Source organism: Notothenia rossii (assembly GCF_949606895.1).
Source record: "Notothenia rossii genome assembly, chromosome: 2".
NCBI lineage: Eukaryota > Metazoa > Chordata > Actinopteri > Perciformes > Nototheniidae > Notothenia > Notothenia rossii.
The window spans coordinates 18,787,817-18,807,984 of NC_136904.1; the positions used below are offsets into that span (position 1 = coordinate 18,787,817).

The following is a 20,168-nucleotide window of genomic DNA, read 5'->3' on the forward strand; positions in this document are numbered from 1 at the left end:
GCTGCTCTGTGGCGAGGGGTGAGACAACAAATATGAGCTGAACCAAGCAGGAATGCGCCTGGCACCCTGTCTGCCCTTTTTTTTTTTGACAGGGGGGGGGGCGCTCATAACTAGGGGAATGTAGTGAGAGGCGGGGAAGCTCTAATGAGACCCTGTAATCACTTAACAGAGACCAGGTGCTGTGTCTTGCTGTAGCCGTGCACTCCAGACAATAGAAAGCCACTTTCAATGTATAAGACACATGAGCAAGAAATCTCTGGACAAGGTATAGATTTTGTATGCAAAAATGTTTATTGAATAGCAATGTTATTGCTTTGACACAAATAAGATAAAACTGATTTACAAATATATAATATACATATAAAACAAATATCCTATTACCACAGTTTACAAAAGAATAATGGCAAATAGCTACAATGCCCATATATATATTTCTTCCTGTACAAAAATAGTTCTATCCTCATAAGTACTTTAATGTAACCTCTATATAAAATTTAAATAAAGGAATTCATATATACATATACCTGCAATAAAAAACTATATATAGATTGCACATGTTTTTGTACATACAATAACAATTTCAAGTATATTTCAATCCATTGTGGACTGGCACATATCTCACAGAATCCAAGGCATTTTCCCTTATACAGTGTCCAAAACTTGATATAAACTGAGAGCTTCAGAGCTCCGTAGCCTATCTTCCTGTTTGGCATTGTGATGAAGATGTTTTTTCCTGATGATTCATTTGACTTTAAGTCCAAATGGAAAAGTGCAGACAAGTACTGACAGTTTGGAACATGGTATAATCCTTAGAGGATAGCACTTATCAGAGTTCTGGCCTTGAGGAAGAAATGTGTAAAGTCCCAGAATGAAAGAAGAGGGATCCCTCTTAAGCCAGAGGATGCGTCCACTTTGCCAGCTATTGGCACTCTTCAGTTCCCTCTGCCAAGCAGAAAGCAGCACCTGTAGTTAGCTCCACGCTGTGCCATCCAGTGTCTGTTCGCCAGCTGCAGCTGTTTGCACGCTCCACATCGCAGAGCTGCAAGGCTCAGCCTTTAGAGAAGCTCAGTGCAGCCAGTCTTGCTCTGACTCAGTTCTCATGCCTTAAAAGTAAGTGCCTGGAAATATTTGGCATACATATTAAGGCATTTGGAGAATTTTAGAACAGAGAGAGGGCACTATCTCCCTTGGTTTTGTTCCCAACTCCTCTTACAAAGTCCGGCTCATGTCCGTCTGAGGAGAGCCTCGAGCTTGTGAACTTGTGAGTCCTTTATGCTCCACATGGGCCTCAGCCTGCCCTGCTCCAGCCGGAGTGAGACTCTGCGCACTGGAAGAGAGCGACGCCTCCGTCCATATCCGTGCGCGCTGATCTTCTGACGAGGGGCAGTCCCAATCTTCGACTTGTTGTTGAGCATGTGCAGGCGATGTGCGAGGTCGTGCACAGTGCAGGTGACAAGAGAACAACCTTGTCCTTTTGAATGGTTGGATGAGTTCTTAGACCTCTTGGTTCGGACATTGGTGTGAGTGCTGGAGGACAGAGGGAAAGAGAAGAGGAAATTAATCCATGATGTTCAATCTATGACAATCAGAATATGATGCAATAGTTTGTAGAATTAGATTGCATTTTTAGTGTCATACCTGGAATGTGGCAGCAAAGTATCCCTGATATCCTCTGGTCTGACAAAGTACTCCGCTGTCTTCTCCACTGATACACTGTTAAGATCCCGTCTCAATCTGCTTCCAAGCCATGTGCTTAACCTTTGAAGGGAAGAAAAAGGTCCATTAGTCTTAGGTAGATAATTCAATAAAAGGGTAAAAGCTGTCACAGAGTTGCCTGAGTGTCAGATGTTATATCAAGCATTTAGATTACTCAGTGAATCACTCACTTTTTTTTCAACTCTGGATTCACTTCAAGTTCCACACAGTGTACTACTGTCGCCAGCAGACAGCAAGAGAGGAAGGACTGGAAGATCAATTGCATTTTGACTCCTGTAGAGAAGAAATTAAACATTTGTCAGTTGTTTATTCATGCCATAAATTCATATTGAACTTTTAACATGCATTTCATATTGTCCCTAAAAGTATGTAAACTCACTCAAACAGTATTCCTACAAGTGCCACACTGCTGCTGGCTTACACAAGAGTCCAAAAGCCAAGTAATTTGCACTTATCATTCATTTATTTAAAAAGTTAAGCTAAGGTCAGATTTTGCTCGGTTAAGTAAACCTACGACCATGCTTTGGGCCCCTGGCCAACGATCCGAAGGACAGTCTACCCATGAGGGGTCCGAAATTGGCTCAGCTCAGAAGTCAAACAAAAACTAAAATGCTATTCAACTCAGTCACCTAATTAAAAATACACCAATCAATTGCAACTAATTAACAATTTGTGAGGTACTGTCAGATGCTTTTCTACACCTTCAAGCAGTTCCTTCTCAGACGCACACATTAAGAGCTGAACTGCTTATATAATGAGACAGATAACCTGTCCTTGTCTCTACACTTGCTCTGACCTCAAAAAAGAAAGGATAGAGCCATCAACTGGCAGCAGAGCAAACCACAATACAAATCATATTTAAAAGTAAGTGCACATACCTGTCATTATCTGGTACTTCAGTTGGATGAGAAAGCGCTTCTTGTCAGCTGTAAAGAATACTCCACAGGTTTCTTGAGTTTGCCACTGTAAGGCAGCTGTGTCACTCTGCTAATAGCTCCTACACACCAGACTGGGAGGCTTTATACAGGAGGTGGGAGGGGCTCATTGACTGACACACACAGTCTCTCATCCTTTCCCCCCACCCCATCCCGTACACTGCTGTCGTGCTGCTGCTCATTCAGTACAACAACGCAATACAGTAAAAAGATAAGGAATGAAAATAAAAGTAAAAATGATGAAAGGAAAGTAATTTTAGAATAGTTGCAATGCAGCCAGTTTGTCATGCCTTGACAATCATATTGAGATAAAACATTACCTTTTTTCCACATCAGTAAAAATTATACATTAACAAAAAATGTAAATTGGTATAATATGTTGTTTTGATTTATTTCAGTATGTGAATATAATGGCAACACATCGATGGTTGTCAGTTATGCAAGTCCCATTGTGCACTCATTGTCTCAGTAAGAGAAAAATGTGTTCATCTCAGCCGGCTGCTTTCTATAGGGGTATTATAAATCTTAATAATGGCAAAAGAAAAGATTTAAACATTCATCTTGTTTTATTTGATCTTTAAGGTCAGTTAAGTATAGTTTTGTCAACGTTCCTTTCAGTCCAACTAATTAATTGTGTAAAATGAAATTTGAGGAATGTTTCCACAGTCTGCTTTTCAGGGCACTCCCTGACACAGTGAAGTTCCATGTCCACTTGAAAGTACACTGGATGATGAATATGATATTTTGAAAAAGACAAGCATTGAGTAACTGATTAAATATAGTCAGTGTGCCCAACTGTTAACACAATATACTCAAAGTATTTGTTTGTACAAGGCAAATATTTGACTCCGGACTTACCTTGTCATTTATTTTGATATTTTGATAAATGTGAAATGGAATTTTACAATTTATCTAAAAATAAATCAAGAGTCATGAAATGAACTTGAACAACAATCAATGACGTACAGTATGAACGATATTGGCTTAGGCATTTCCTTTAAATTGTTCAGCTGATTTGTTGCTATTATAATTTACAAGTAATATGACTTCACTTTTGCCTCAGGAATGCAAGAATCCACTAGGATATAATAGAAGAGCCGTTGAGTCTGCCTGATTGTCTCTCCCTCTCCCTTTATTGGACTTCATCGGGTGGTGAGTCACTCTAAACCTGCATGCCGCACGTTTCACATGGCCACACATGTCCATGTTTAGGATCAAACTTAATAAGTGACAGCAATACAGAAATACAATTATATATATTTTTTTATGATTAGTCTGTAAGGCTCAAAACAACAACAGTGCCAGTGGGGTTTATGAGGCAGATGTTGATAACAAGACCCTAGGGGGTAAGGAAAAGGAGGAAAAAAACATCACATAAAACACATTGAGGAGCTTACAACTTCTTGTTTATCACAGTTCTCCTTTTTCCATAGAAACTATAGATATATGTCCGTTTTATATGAGCATATTGTTATGAAGACATAATCTACGCCTCAGAATTACTGAGTATGTAATGTCAAACAATTTTAAATCATAAGCCAAGTGTATGAAATTCTGTATATACCAAAGAAACCCCATCTCATTTTTTTTCTGCACAAAAATTCCACTGCAGAAATTTCCTAAATTAGTTTTGTGTAGGAAGAAATGCTTTCACTTTTGATTTTGTTTCAGTTTCGACAATTGGGGAAACGATCCCTTGAGTTATTTAAACATATTTTTAGAAATACTTAAAACTTGACATTCCACTCTGACATTATCGGCATCCTATAATTCATAACTTATTGTTTTTAGCCCACACAGAACCTTCCTGTGTGTATTTATATCTCATGCGACCCAACTCAAAGAACACAAAAATGTCAAACACATGTGTCGTAAACCAGCAAATGTTTTGTAAGCACTTTGTAATGATAATTGCCTCCGGTGGACAAGTAATCCCCTTAGTTTACAACAGGAGATTGTGCAATCACGGCAACAAAAATTCTGCCGTTTCTTTTTGGCTCCTTATATAGAAATTGTTTGCTCGTCCTCAATACATTTGATAGTCGTAGTATGACTGACAGTGTGACTGACAGTTTTTGAACAACCTTATACTGGTATAAGCAAGTTTGTGTGACAGGAAACCTGAGCAATAATGCCAGGAAATAGAGTGTCAACCCCAAGGGCACGACTGATGATTCATAATAATTATAAAGCCATGATAACAGCATGGTTTGGCACCTGAAAATGTTTGATTCAGGTGCCATGATTTCCCCATCACTTTTTGGTGTGATTCACACTTTTTAATGTTTACCTTAATGACTACCTGGGTTTTTGCCTTTCTTTTACTGTTAAACAAAAAAGAAAAATTAAAGAGATGTTGATAAAATAGAAAAATAATTCCAGTAAAAATGGCTTGCAGTGTTCCTACTATCCTTGACAGTAACAGTGTTTACGCGATCCTGACCCTCTGATTAGCTAGAGACTGATTTCCCTGTGCTCTTCCATGAGAGCTTTCTTTTTTTCATAAATTCAAAATTGTGCACACACCCCATGAGTTTACCCTGCCCCTCACGTAGTATATCAAATTCCAACCACATTCATCTCAATAGTGACTTCAGAACAAGATATTTGTCTGCGGCAGTAACTATATTGATTTTTCTTTTGTTGCTCTAAACACAAAATTGAAGTGAAATGCGTATTAAAAAAAGTGCTGATGTGTCCCAGGCAGGTTATCGCTTTGTTTAATCAAAATGTTCATACTGAAAAATAGGATGGCATATAAAAAAAGGGTAGGCTATATATATTTTGCCTTCTGAATTTAATACTTCATTTTCCAAGTTGCTTTTACATTTATTTATTTATTAAAAGTTTATTTATCTACCTGTTAATCGTCATTGACCAAACTTGATGGAGATTTAGCTTCTGAGGTGTGTCTAAACAAATGTGGTAGATTTCCTTTCAATTGCATTAACCAGGCAGTATTCACATGAAAAGATATGTTGTCAATACATTTCCTACAGATGCAGTGAAATACAGTATTTTCTGGTGTGGGGCTGTAAAAAAGTTTGGACCCCCTGCTGTGGAGCCTGGAAAAGCCTCTGTTGGGGGACACAGAGCTGTATTTGTAAACTCGAGGGCCCACGCCCATGGATGTCTCCCGCTACTGCACGCAAGCGCAGTGACACTCCTTCTGTCAAACATGGCTGTGCTTGGGAAGCAGGAAAAATGCTGAATTGTGTTGGTATATCTCGGGAAAAGCAGCAGACATGGCTAGATTTGCTGACTATTTTATTGTCGTGGGATACGATCATGAGAAAGCCGGTAAGTGTTGTGGTCGATGTGTGTGCGCAGGCCGACAGTCAGTGTGTGATGATGTTGATGCTACATAGCTTTGCGCTTAGCTTTAACGTTAGCCACACAGCTACCAGGCGAGAGTAGAAACACTTTCCTTCCCCCCCCCTCATAATCCGGCCAGATAGTGAATACGATCTGGCGGACATGTGTTTACAGATCAAACACACTTCTGATGGCAGGTCATCAGTGGATATTTACCCACGACAGGTTGCGATATTTGACTTGGATCAATCGAAACTTTTCAGGGATTCAAAATCTGTCACATCCTGTCCCTGTTGATCGTGCTCCTGTCAGGTTTAACTGCCAATGTAAGGGACACAGTCGCTGAATAATGCTCACATAAGCTCATTTAAGATCCAAATATTGTGCCTCCTTAATCATATTAGTTTTACTGACACACGTAATGACAGTATTGGTAGCCAGTGTTTGCATCCACGTTTTGTTATTTGTTACTCCATGTTTTGTATTTTTGCTACTCTTGCTCTGCTTTGGGTCTATTTGTACCCACAACAGCCGCACTTGTCTGTGATTTGTTGTGTTATTTATGTTTTTGCCGGAAGAGTGCACTTTTTCATGATGGGCGTAACGTTATACAGCTGCGAGGAAAGGCAGTCCTTCTTATGCTCAGCGAGATCCTCTTCCCTCTTCTTCCTCTCCAGTTGTTCTTCCTCACTGGGAGCTTCCCATGCTTCCTCTCCCATGTTATGCCCGAGGCCCAGCTTCACAACCTCTTTTCATCTAAGAGAAGGGTGTTGTTACACATTACATACATCAATAAGCAGACACAACCCTTTTGTCATTGCACATATGTTTACTCATCACATGATCCATAGGATAAATGCTTCTTTGTACATACCACAAACCTCTGCACTGTTGCTCAGCGAGCAGCATGGAGAAAGCTAAAGTATTCGCCTAATCTGCCATAAGGGGACAAACAAAGTTCTTAGCCTCTTTCAGTGGCGTCCATCCAGCACCATGTAAGTCAAGAGCAGCTGAATCCTCTTAAGTCACCACAGTTTGCTATGCACAATCGGTAAACAGTGTATTTCATTAGCTCTGCACATCTCAGGACCATCTGCAAATTCATTTTTTATTTTTCAGATACAAAATATTCCTGGCGTCCCCAGATAGGTCTAAATGTTTAGCCAGTCTCACCACAAAAATACACTAGTTATTATTCTCCACTGGTTATGATAATGAAGTTGATTGTTGAGAGCAAGCAGTACAAGTTTGCCATCTCAGATTGTGGTTTATTTAGGTGCTATGAGAGGCATTTGTCTCATCAACATGAGACCCTTGTTGTAGGACACAACTCCTTGTTGAATTATACTTACGAGTGTAGTGCATACATTGTTTCGTTTTTTGTTCGAGGCATGCAGAGATACAGTGTTTGTAAGTAAGTGAAATAGATTTTCTCACAACTTGAAAATGAAAATAATTGTATATCTGATATCAAGAGGATAATAAAATGATGTGCAGTGAAGTTGGCTCATAGAAAAAAGTCTGATCACAGCATGCAGGTCAAGACATCAGATTTTCCCGTACACTTTGCATGTTATTAACGAAACCAGGGATCCCTGCACTGGCTTTTGCTCCACTTGCCTAACCCAATTCTTCTTCTTCTTAGATTTCTATGGGATTTCTATGTTGAAAATAATGCTAAGCATGCAATCTGTTGAGCAATAGGCTGAGTTCCACTAGAATAATAATATCACTGCGGAAAGTAAATCAGTCCCAGTAGTTCCACATCTATTCTTTTTGATTGTTAACACAGAAAGTCGAGTATTGTTAATGTAAAATCTAAATGTTTGCAATAATCAAAGCATTGCTTTTATACTCGGTAAAATAACCGTATATTTTGAATACTGCGCCTAGTAAAGGAAACAGTATAAAATAGTGTTGTAAACTTCCTCTCTGGTTATGCACCCAGCTTCATTGATTTGTTTACATTGGTCTTTGCAATGTAATACTTTTGTCCTATTCCCTCCCTATTAGAATGAGTAGAAATCTACAGTATGTATAATCACCAAAACACTGATGACATTTCAACAGTATTTCACATTGTGCCTGTTTTCAGTCCTTTTAGTGCTTTACATAAGTACAAATTGTGAAAATGGTAAAAGTGCATGACCCTTAAGGCAGACTCCTCCATTAGAAATTGGACATGCTTCCCTGGGGGCCAATGTCATGAACCACAAATGTTGGAATTATTTTCATGAATAATACTGAAATGTAAAAATTCTGCTTTAGATGGATGCAGTCTGTATTGAGCCTGCACTCTATTCTGTATTTTCATTTTGCAGTAGGATGGCATTTCTCTTTATCTGTAATGGGTTATATATTGTCTGGCGTGCCGTTTGCCATAAAATGTTGTTTGCCAAGTGAAAAAAAGGAATTTGCCCAGCTGCTTTCCTCAAACAGTTTATTGGATGGATATCATCAGTCTTTAATGATTCAAACTGCTTTTGGAGAGTCTTGTGGACGTGTCTCTACTATCTGTAACTTTATGGTCTTCATTTCCTGGTCTGGAATCCAGAAACCGTGTATTCCTTTCAAAATAACAAAAATAATTCTACGAAATGTCCAAGGGCAATAGTTTTCCATCTGCAGATACCTTTTGGCTATGTGATATTGTCACAAGATGTCCAACTGAGATGCAAGTATGAAAGCTTTAAATGTGGGGTTATTTCGTTATCAGATTAAATGAATAATGCCTTTTTAGGCATACTTGTAAAAGCTGTACCAAGAATCCTCCACACAAGGTTTTAACCCTGAAACCTTCATGAATTGACTTTCTGTTAAAACTTCTCAAAGAGTGTTTGTTTTTATGCTGCCTCTCTTGGCACACCCACAAGGAAAACACCCTTTCTTAAACAGCAAAACCAGCATTTGGACGTGTAAAAGTTCATGTTTGTGTCTGCTATTTTTTGCTTACTTATTACATCTGTGTGGAAATACTATGGAATTTGGTGTTTCTGAGGTTTGTTTTGATGGTAGTCTCCCTTCTTACTCTTGGCTTTAAATTGGTTTTGAGCGTGTGTTTTATTCTCGTTCCACACATAATGAAGGTCATACTTACATTTACCAGATCCTTTTGCTTAGTTTCAAGTTCTTTTAAAATCACAATTGTTTTTGCTTTGGGCTGGCTTCTGGCCATTTGCAATGGTCTCTTCATTTACATGTAAGGGACTGCCTACATAGCACAGATTGTATGACATATTGGGCTATTTCTTGCATTTTCAGATGGCAACATAAGATTGCATTTGAGATTCTTAACTTTTGTTTAAACCAGAAGTTTCAGAATATACTTTTTATTTTGTTCAGTTTGATAGAACGATCCAACTCGGTTTGATAACACCACACAACTCCTTTGTCTAAAATGTATGAAATAGCCAGAACGTGTTCACAAGATAATAAAGTGTTGTTTATGATGATGCCTGGAACCTGAGGCTGCATTCTTGTATTTAGAAACTCTGTAAACCTTTATCTAAAATATGTTGCATAAACAAGATTTAACAAATCCTTAACTCCTGATTAACAATCCGAGATTATATTTGCCAACTGTTTATCTCTGCTATTTTAGTAAGTACTACATTTGTCAAAATAATTCCATAAAGTAAATATTGTTTGCTTACACTGACTTGGAAAACCAGCCCTTCCAACAGCTGGAGATTTATTTTTGTATATCTTGAATTGCTGCCTTGTGCTGTGGTTTGTTTTCTAAATCATTAGTTATTCAAGTTGTATAGTTTGTTTGGTTTTATTGGCAGTCATATAAACATGTTGTACATTTAGTTTACTTAGTGAATAAGATTATTAGCTGAATCCATAAATCATACAACAATTCATAGGCTATATTTCTATCAGCTGTTCTATACTTTAATATTGCATTTTTAGCCATAGACTGTGTTGATAAAAACAAATCTTTAAGATTTCAATCCAAGATTTCTGGCGATGTATCATTTACAAAACGATATTAAAGTACAATGATAACCTTGGTTATTCACACTTGTAATATTAACCATTTCTATAATTTACTTCAAAATTACAATATAAGTACATCTATGATTTTAAAGGCAAAGAGGTGAAAATTAATGTAGTGAATAACAAGTGTACTTAGTCGGCTGATTAAAATGCTTCGCCCCTTTTTTGTGTTTGCATTTAAACTCTTCATACTGCAAAACATGGATTGTCACTTTATAACAGCCACTGCAAATCCATTATTCTTTTTAAGTTATCCAACAGTGAAAAACGTTTAGTTTTGCACATCTATCTATTCAGCCCTGTATTTCATTTATCATGATTCAGATGTTGATGTCAATCCTGGTTGAGGTCAATCCTGTTCCAAGTCCTGGTATTACTCCAGCACAAAAAGGCTACATTAAAGTTGTTTCTGTGAGTAAGATGGCAGATGTTGAATTGTTTCGCCTTTATTTTACATCTTGGATTTTCCGCCTCCATTGATTGTTTTCTTTTGAACTTGGCAGCTTCTAGTTTGGATTCAGACTGTGGTGAAAGGCATCCTGACCACAATGGAGGAGTTCCTTCCTCCCTGTTGTAGAGTTTAAAACCGATATGTAGGGAAACTCCACTGGCAACAGTTACTTTTCCAGAGTGTTGATAAGGTGTTATACTATCAGAGCTTTGAGATTTCTGTGGTTATGCAAAATATGCTAAAGTTCATGTCAGGAAACATTTAAGTCATAACACTTTAGGAGGCAAGAATACAATTACAGATGGGATTAGTTGGTGGAATTCAATAGGGACAAATCCAAATAGTCCTGTTCTCTGAAACCATTTCTTTAATCTGATGAGACTTAATGACTGCAATATCTAAAGACTGATAAAGAGTTGGACACGGATATTGTTCTGAACTCTGAATATCACTTATACGAATATAATGTAACCAGATCTGTAAAATAAATTGCATTTAATCAATTGCTGACCAAGGGAGATTCATTTTTTGGATGAACTGTGAGCCAATATATGCACAGTTGCAGCTGAGGTTCACAAAGCGGTGCAGACGTTTTAAACCCTCTGACCGAGTGATGACTATATGGCATCAATAGTGAGCAGCGCAGGTTTTGTTTTTCCTTGAGTTAAGAGAAAGAAAAAGTGATGAAAAGATGATTGATTTGTTTGTTTAAAGATATTAAAGTTGATCATGGAAACCCACTTGAGAAGTCAGTGAAATGTCAAAATGTGTTTAATTTATTGTTTTCAATGGAAAACTATTTTAGGGGCGGCTGAAAAAAGGTCTGCCTTGTCTGTGATATGTTCATTTTGTGAAGCTCTTCTGGCTGATATGTTTTATTTTCTTCAACATTATGACCTGGCCATGACCTTAGGGTATTGTCCATTATTTTACATATGTTTCTGCCCTGCCGCAGTCTTAGGAGAGTGGAAAGCTTCCCGAATTTGACACAAAAGGCTTTGCTTATCTTTGATAACCTTTTGGCATGCAAACCTTTCTTTGCATATCATAAGAACAGCCAGAACAGGCATGCTTCCTGACAATGGTGACCCATGAGCCTAACTGGGATTGACTATGCTTAAAGATGAAAGGCAAAAGGTCATCTGACATAGAATTTACATAATGTCTTCTAAATTTGTGAATTTGAAACAGTCCTTTAACTCAGCACCAGAGTGAGGGACTGGAGTGATGATAACAATGAGACAAATGGAGCTGCTCCAACGTTATATAATCGACAGCTGGAAGCTCTGCATTCAACTCCATGTGGATTTATATCTTAAAAAAATTTCTATGATTACAAAAGGAGGGTCACTAATTTGGTGTCAGCAGATGTGAAGGCATCTTCCATGTCCTAATGGCTGAATTGGCTTTATTACTTCAGTTTTTTGGTGGATTTTCCCTTTTAACTTGGGTCTTAATATTGGCGTGGAGGAGAGTGTATAAGCTCTATCCGTTAACTTGTTTCCAGAACAGTCCACCTGTGTGTACAACTGGGCCAAAACCATGCTTAAGGCTGACGTGAATGTTACGTCAGCTCCACTGGTGGCCTGCCCATACTTGGTAAAAATGAGCATTTTGCTGCGTTAATCAACAGAAACAGCAGGCAAATAAATCAGGAAGATGAACAGAGATTTATTTGTATTCCAAGAGGAGAAACATCTGCTCTAATCAAGAAAGACTAACAACTTTTCCTCTGGTTTTTACATTTTTGATGAGATGCTATGCTAAATCACACCACTCAGCAATAAATTATTAAGCTCATTCAATCTTTCAAAGTAGAAGTCAGATATTTTTCTGTGTGTTCAGACGGTCCCAGTTGGGTTTCTATGACGGGGAAACGATAAATTCAGAATGCATCAAAAACTTTCAAAAAACTTTCTTTCTTTTTTTGTTTCTTTGTTTCTTTATTTTAGTATTTTATTAGCTTGTGACATTTGCTTTTGTAGGGGAGGCACTTATTCCGCTATTGTGTTGAAACCAGATGCTGCCAGCTTATATAGGCATAGTTTGTTTTACATATTTACCAAATACTTTCTTTATTTTCAAAGCAAACAAATCAAAACTTGTAAAAAAGATTGTCTTGTTATGTTCTTTATGCCATCATCTCATATTAACCAAATCTATGGACAGTTTTCTTAAACACTAGAACAAACCACTAGGTTAAAAGGTGCTACTAATGCAGTCAGAATGTTTTATATCCGACTCATGTTTCCCAAAGGTTGTGTTTTTATAAGCTGTTTCATGACATAGAACAAGCCGCAAACCTCAGCAAGAATTTATGTTATCAGTTCAAAATTGGTCCTGGACCCTTGTAAATGAACCTTTCTTATTTTAGTAATAAGAGAACATTTATGAAATGCATAGCAGTTCACAAAAATGTGTGCAATACACTGTATTTACTAATAAAATAAAGTTAAGTCTGTGCATACAACACTTCATACTGTAAAGGAAACCCAGTGTTTGTACTGGACTCTGCAAATCTCTAACGGCATATATTAAAGGCTGAAGATTAGCCAATAGCTATTGTGCCTGAAAAAGATGTCCCTGAAGCCATTTCAGGAAAAAACTTCAATATGTACATTTATATATATCGAATTTCATTAGAAAGCTGGAGATACAGATCCATTGTCCAGCTGAACGAGACACAGGTTTTTCTCCATTCAGCTGGAAATGAGCCGCGCTCTTAAACATTTACACGCTTGCCGTGGGGTTGAACAGGTTTGATCCTGCTGTTGAAATTGCCTCTGCCAAAAAATAAATAAATAAATAAACTTGATTTAGGACTTTTTCCCCCTCCCATATTGCTAGCGGATGCCCAAATTAGCATGTTCCTCTTCAGGCCTGGGTTCTATTATCCCCTTTGATGGGGCTCTTTATAGCCATCAGGGGGGTAGTGTTTGGAAGCATGGCTTGTTTTAATATAACACTGTAGCCTTGTGGAATGAGAGGAATTCTGTCATTTATTTTCATTCGCGGCTGAAAAATTGAACTTGGAGCAGTTGGAGCATGTGATTTCAATTAGAGGAGCTGTAAAGACCTGAGGACACGTAAGACAGAATGGTTTCCTACTACCACCACGCACACGCTCTGCTTGCCTCTACAGGTAAACAACGGCAAACATATAACCAGCAGCCAGCTCCCTTCTGTGTAAACAAACAAACATGCAGTCCCACAACAAGCCTTAGAGCCTCATCATGCTTACCTCATGAGTACTTTTCCCAGGAATAGATCCGATAGTTCATGGGATTTTGCATTCACACCAAAACCTTTTCACCCCTTTTCAGTCCCTACTAGAGAGGTGGTACTTTCCTGGGGAGGAACAGGTTCTAATTTGCAAACCACGCCCCGTAAAACTCTGAAAAGTGTTTTGAAGCCGCCATTTTATTTGCTCGCATTAGCATTATTAGCGTTAGCCCAGCGCACCAACGGAGTGAGACTAACTTATGGCAACACAAAATAAAACGTGGGAGTGGTGGAGTGATGAGGAGGTGTCGGTTCTTCTGGCGATTTACCTGTGACTTCAGGTGGCAGTATACGCCGTGAAGTTGTTTGCGGCCTGCCAGTAAACCCAAAGCAGCAGAAGAAGAAGAAGTGACATCAGCGGCTTCATTTGCGTAATCCTCCCTCAGGGACTTCGGTGTGAAAGCGATCTACTAGATAGTTCCGGAACTAAAGAGTTCCGGAACTAAAGAGTTCCAGGGAATCATGTTCCGGAAACTATTCCTGGGAAAAGTACTTGGTGTGAAAGCGCCTCTTGTCTCACTTTGACAGAGGTTTCAAGGAGTTGTTGACAGCAGGCTTAAGGCAGTTGGTGCAGGAGGGCTGCAGCTGACCCTGAGGACCTCCTGTCATTATGATGATGTGAAGAACTTCATTCTCCTGTATCTCTGAAGCAATTCACCTTCCTTGTGCATGGCCTCTGACCTCCACACTGTGAAATAGGGGTTCTTATATCTGCTAACTACTTTACTGAGTGATGGCTTTTGCCTGTGTTGAGATATAGGACTGCTGACATGGAGTGATTAGCAAAAACTTAAGTAACAATTACAAGTGCCACAATATTTTAAGTTATTTGAATTAAAAATGACATCTCCTGCTAGCAACGTTAACAAGCGCTCAAAAGCGCCAGTGAAGATTACTTTGTGAGTCTTCTAGATATTAAGGGCAAGCTTACGTACAGTAATATCAGCCTAACCTTTCACTGGCTTTTCCCAAAGAGACAAACACAAATTATGTTGCCTCACAATAATGAGTCAGTTTTAAACTATCATCTATTGATAAACTATTATTATTAACTTTCTATTCTAAAATTGACAGGTATCCAATAAAAGGATTGTAGGATGGTTGAGATTTCTGCTAATCATAAACTCTTAACACTAACTCCTACATTTAAAAAAGCCATTGTGTGCTTCTAATGACGACCAGTCTCACTGTCTTCTTGACAGAACAGTTTCTGTTCAGGGTTTTAGTTTAGTCCAGCACCGCAGGAATTAACCTTGCTATTCATGCTAGGCTGTGCGGCCCTGTGTTTCCTCACACTTTGCCCCTGATATAGAATATCCTTACAAGCGTCTCTGCATGCCTTTTAATAATGGAGAAGGTATTTATAGTTTTGAGCCAAAGCTTTAGGTTACAAATGATATTTTACAGGCACAGGAGGTTATGAGTATGTTGATTTTAATTTCTCTGACCAATAAAGCAATTTGACCTGGGTTGAGTACCAGAGCTAAAACATGTGTAGAGTAAATCAAATATGCAGTTTTTTCAGATGGTAAAATTCACATGAATTCCAAATATTTTTGAATGCGGTATTTGATACAAACAGATGATTAAGACTCCTCAAAGGCTGAACATATTGGCAGCATGCAGTATGTGATTCTTCAACAAAGGTCATATGTAATCAAAATGCTTAGAAATCGAAAGTTGTGCTTTCATTGATTGCGTAAACAAAATCCCCATATCATTATTTATCCAAATGACTTCAATGATTCCAAGAAATGAGCCACATGTATTCAATATGTGTCTCTTACTTTCTTTATTAGAGAACATTCCCTTGGCAGATTAATAGAAAGTGTGTCCTAGCTGTCAAAGAGTGACTAAGCGTTTAAAAATAACGTTGAGATGAAGTCATTGCGACAGACATCAAAAGAGCATATTGTGAAATGGATATTAAAATGTAGTTTTTGGCATGTTAAATTATGGCATTCTTTCCTAAATTAGATAGAGTTTCCATTTATTAGCTATACAGGTTGCTAAATAAGAATGTTGCAGTCATATATCAACTCCTAAATAGATATTGTGTTGTGTTTGCACTCATTCGACATGAATTATTACTGCCAATTTGGGCTTTTTTTGAGTTTTGCAAGAAACAGCCATATGGGGTCTTGAGGGAAATAACTGAGGGATTTATTTTGCTGGAAAAGCTTTCGATGGTTAACCTCGAAAATCTGTGTTCGCTACACCTGCTATACATCAGTATCCAGCTGTCTTTCTCTCACTAACTACATACTGTCAGTGTGCACGCCTTTGTGTTACACATACTATACATACATAACATGTGTATGACGCATAATAAATACTTTGTAGTAAGGCTATTTAGATTGCCCTTGTCCTGTTTGGTTTACTTTGACTCTGTATCCCCTCGGTAATCGCTCGTCAGAGGGTTCTCACAAAAAAAGAAAATGTTTTCTCTCTACTCCAGTGGGGTTTTTGTTTTAGTAGTGTTGGTCCTTTATCTCACACTTTGGGCCACATTCCTTTTGGTCCAGCTTGAGTTAATCATTCCCACCAGGATTCTACCGAGATTTTTTTTTTCTTCTATTGTGGCAATTCACTTACTGACAAATCTCCTTGTCTTTTTATCTGCAGGTTCAGGGGAGGGATGCGGAAAAATTATTCAGCGATTCCCCAAAAAGGACTGGGATGGAACTGCATTTCCTCAGGGGGTGGAGATGGTAAGTGATAACAGCCTCTTATAAACTCATAACAACTAAACTGAAGAAAGATTGGTTCCTGGGTATTTCAAAGAACACAACAGGAGCACAAAGATGTTGCTGTCAGGTGACATTAAAATGCTTTTAATCAAAATATAGTTGTAACATGTTGGATATGATTCAGACTGGTTCAGAATACCAGGGGTTTTTACCTGACAGTGTTACAGCCTTTTATCAAATGAGAAATACAAACATCATTACTTCCTCGTTATAAAAAGTGGATCGGTCAATCATTCATAATTACTAAGACATTTTTTGCTTCTCCTTACAAAAGTACTACATTTAAATCATTTAATTAAGAACTTTGTAATATTTAACCTGCCTATCTTTTTGCATTATTTGATTGGTTAAAATTCTAAAACTCTAAGTATTATTGACAGACTGGCGTTTGACAGGTTGAAACATTATTGTATCTTTGGCCTTTCTGCGGCTGTATTGACCGATATCACATCACCCAAACATCCTTTTTCATAACAGGAGGGCAGACAACATCTCTGGAACAAGTACATTTTTGATGTGCCCAGGTTGTACAGTGTTTTTCTGGTTAGTGAGTGAGTGTCCTTGTCTATGTTTCCCTTACCCATCACCAGCTTCCTGATATGTTAGTTGAGAATGTTTTTTGCGTAAAATAGGAAATATTTGTCTCAGAAAAATGGCTGGCTTTTTCAGTGTTGGTGACAAAATGACAGATTATTCCCCCGGGAATGTTCATGTTTTTAAACCCATTTGCCCCAGCAGATATTGGCATTTCCTGTTTCAGATAAATGCATAATGATTGTTTACTCAAAGGTTTGTTTGAAATACTTTACATCTTCCCTAATTGGGGACCCTCGTCCACAGAATCTTTTTTTACGTCACATTGAGCGTACTATCTGGTCTCTTATCTTCCTCTTCAGGAGTATTAAGGGAATATTTGCTTCTCTTGCTGCCTGGAGGGCGACCCCATGGGGTCTTTTGGCCTTATATGGACAGTGCAATGGATGGCCAAATATTTGCTTATCAGGACTGGGAAAAACTGTCAATCTCTTGGGCAACATTAGCAGTTAACAGTGTCATACTGCACAGAACATTAGCGCCTGCGTTGTATCTGTTTTTATTAATTTATGTTGGCTTCTGCAGATAAGCTTTTAATGACTAAGCAGAAGGGTTTTGGCAAATGACAAGAAGAGAAAACAGCAGAGTGGCTTGAGATCCCAACACAGTGCTTGAACATTTGGAAGACCTATCCAGCACATACTTCTGTAGAATTACATTTACATTCTGCTCTTCTCATTACAGCACTAAAAATGACACTCAAAAATCCGCAAACAGGGAATTAGGGATGTCCCGATCACCTTTTTTTGCTCCCGATCCGATTCCGATCATTTGATTTTGACAATTTGCCGATACCGATTTTTCCCGGTCCGATCTTTATGCAATGCATTAAGAGAAAAAAAAGCATTCAAGTTGTCCCTTAAGGTTATTTTTGTATTTAAATTGGATATTCTATCCAACATGGATATAGCTTCTTTCTTTCACAGCAGCATTGGATCTGTTCAGTTGTGCAGCATTGGATCAAAACAAAATAAAGCTTTCAGTACTCGTTAGCTTACTGCTACAATTAGACACAGCGCCCTGCCCACACTGTTGCCAGATTTGAGAGAAATAAGCAACCAGGTCTATGAAAACAAGCCCCAAAGAAGCAACACATACACGATGTTCTGTAATTTGAAACCAAAACTAAGGCCTCAGGATGACTTTAAGACTTGAACATGGTCATTTTTGTTTTGTAACATTGAATACAACATTTAAAAAAAGGTATTTAAAAAAAAAAAATCCCGATCCCCGATTTTTTTCCTCCCGATTCCGATCTTTTGAAAATGACGTGATCGGCTCCGATCCCCGATCACGTGATCGGATCGGGACATCTCTACGGGGAATATTTACAGCATCCATACTGTAGCTGTAGAGGATTGTAAATGCGGTGCCAAAACAAATGCACATCTTCTTTTTTGCAGTTGATTGTATGTTTTGTGTTTGGTGAAGTTCATAGGTAGATATTTGGGAGCCAAGTGATACAGAGCACAAGCAGGTGTAGAGGCCAACTTGTTGCATAATATGGGTCAGATATCTAAGCCAAGATAAATGTGAAGAGTTGATCTAAATAACAGACAATCCTCAACATCTCTTATGAGGTAATTGTTTCACAAAGACAGGATACTTTAAAGAAAAGACAAATATAATCTATATTTCAGTATTTGCAAATGTAGAAGTTTAACATTAAACCATTTAACATGGTTTGGAAATATGTTTTTTTTAATGAATTCTGTATAAGGTTTTGTTTGCCTTTTTTATAACTGATTAACACTAGAACCGCCAACGGGTCAATTTTACCCGCAGCTGTTTCTTGATTGTATGCAACTTTCTTTCAACAAAATATTCAAGTCTCCCAGTCTGTGACTTTTCCTGAAAGTGTTATGTAGCACCCTCTGTTGTTAAAAATGGTCAATATGAAGTCAGATTGAAAAAATTAATAACAATATTGCCATTTATACCCATCAGCGCCGGCGGGGTAATATTTACCTTGTAGAAAATGCAGTGATTTTCACACTATTGACTCGCGCGTAGACATAAACATGACGTGTTGCTATAGCAACGCCTGTTGTTTACTGTGGTTCCTTATAGATAGATAGATAGATAGATAGAGAGACACTTTGCACATAACTCACATTATGTGCACAAACTAGATATACTATGAAAGCTGAGAGTCCACAGATTCTATTGGTATACGTTTCATCCCTGTGCGATCAAAACTCACTGTTAACTCTGTGTTCTAGTATGATAAATAAAATAACATTGTACCTTGAAAATCAATGCATTCTAATGGCGGGTCAATTTTACCCGTTGGCGGTTTTAGGTATACAGCGACCCCTGGCAGTTCTAGTGTTAAGAATGGCCAAGTGTAATTCTAAATGTAGCCGAATGATTTTGCCTGGTGCAGAAACAGTCCAAAAACGACTATTATACAATGACCCTTGTTTGTGGTATTAATAAGGCAATTCTTCTGTATGAGGACGCAAGAGTCAAGAGTATCTTTTAGACTTTTAGAGATGAGCAGTATTTCTATAGAAGGTATAACATAGTGTACCGCAAAGCCAACAAACTGTACTTGTGAATGCTTAAATAAAAAATCAAAGTATATCCTGTCTAGATAAACTGTTGTCTAGAGTTTTGGAGATTGAATGTGTTGTTGATATGAGGCGGAAACCCTAGCGTTGATCTTTGATCTTGCAGTGACTCTGAAGGATGAGCCATGGTGGCTGTACTCTCTCAGCATCATCCCTCAAGTATCCTGTTGTGGTTTTATAGAGTTTAAATATAGAAACACCACCACAAGTTTCGCTAATTCTATTAGGTTAGTGTTTCCAGATGTCATTTATGTCCTGCATAGCATTTGTATTTCTGCCTGTGTGGGTGTGTGTGAGTGTGTGCATTCTTTGTATTCCATCCCACTGAAGTTAGAGCTTCATCATTATGTGTCAGCCTAGAATGAAATTGAGACATGCTGCAATCCCAAGAGTACAGAGAAAGCACAATGCATGATGGTTCTCATTGAAACAGTAAAACTAAGTTGAAACGAGAGGATGCATTCAATGCTACGTGTTTTTTGGCCAAAACCCCACATATTTGTTAAAACTGTTCCTCTGAGATACAACTATATGGACAGTATAGAATATT

General features: G+C 38.1%; 2 protein-coding genes across 5 annotated transcripts in view; one reads left to right on the plus strand and one right to left on the minus strand.

Moving 5' to 3' along the window:
* Positions 1 to 268: 268 nt before the first annotated feature.
* On the minus strand, positions 269 to 2,695 carry adma (adrenomedullin a). The gene is made up of 4 exons (XM_079665912.1): positions 2,595 to 2,695; positions 1,887 to 1,989; positions 1,639 to 1,758; positions 269 to 1,527 (listed from the first exon to the last, which is right to left on the minus strand). The coding sequence occupies exons 1-4, from the start codon at positions 2,599 to 2,601 to the stop codon at positions 1,224 to 1,226; spliced, it is 534 nt and encodes a 177-aa protein (XP_079522038.1). The 5' UTR covers positions 2,602 to 2,695; the 3' UTR covers positions 269 to 1,223.
* Positions 2,696 to 5,794: 3,099 nt separating this feature from the next.
* sbf2 (SET binding factor 2) overlaps positions 5,795 to 20,168 on the plus strand; it is a 94,127-nt gene continuing 79,753 nt past the window's right edge. For all 4 annotated transcript variants that reach the window (XM_079662430.1, XM_079662432.1, XM_079662433.1 and 1 more), the window contains exons 1-2: positions 5,795 to 5,951; positions 16,327 to 16,412. In XM_079662430.1, coding sequence (XP_079518556.1) covers positions 5,897 to 5,951; positions 16,327 to 16,412 — 141 coding nt within the window. In that variant the 5' untranslated portion in view covers positions 5,795 to 5,896. The remainder of the gene's footprint in view (positions 5,952 to 16,326; positions 16,413 to 20,168) is intronic.

What these genes read in the sequence shown, in the direction of transcription:
- adma (XM_079665912.1), bottom strand. An exon ending in AATCCAGAGTTGAAAAAAAA is followed by an intron (nt 1,759 to 1,886) that starts GTGAGTGATTCA and finishes TTCCCTTCAAAG; the next exon opens with GTTAAGCACATGGCTTGGAA. An exon ending in ACTTTGCTGCCACATTCCAG is followed by an intron (nt 1,528 to 1,638) that starts GTATGACACTAA and finishes TCTGTCCTCCAG; the next exon opens with CACTCACACCAATGTCCGAA.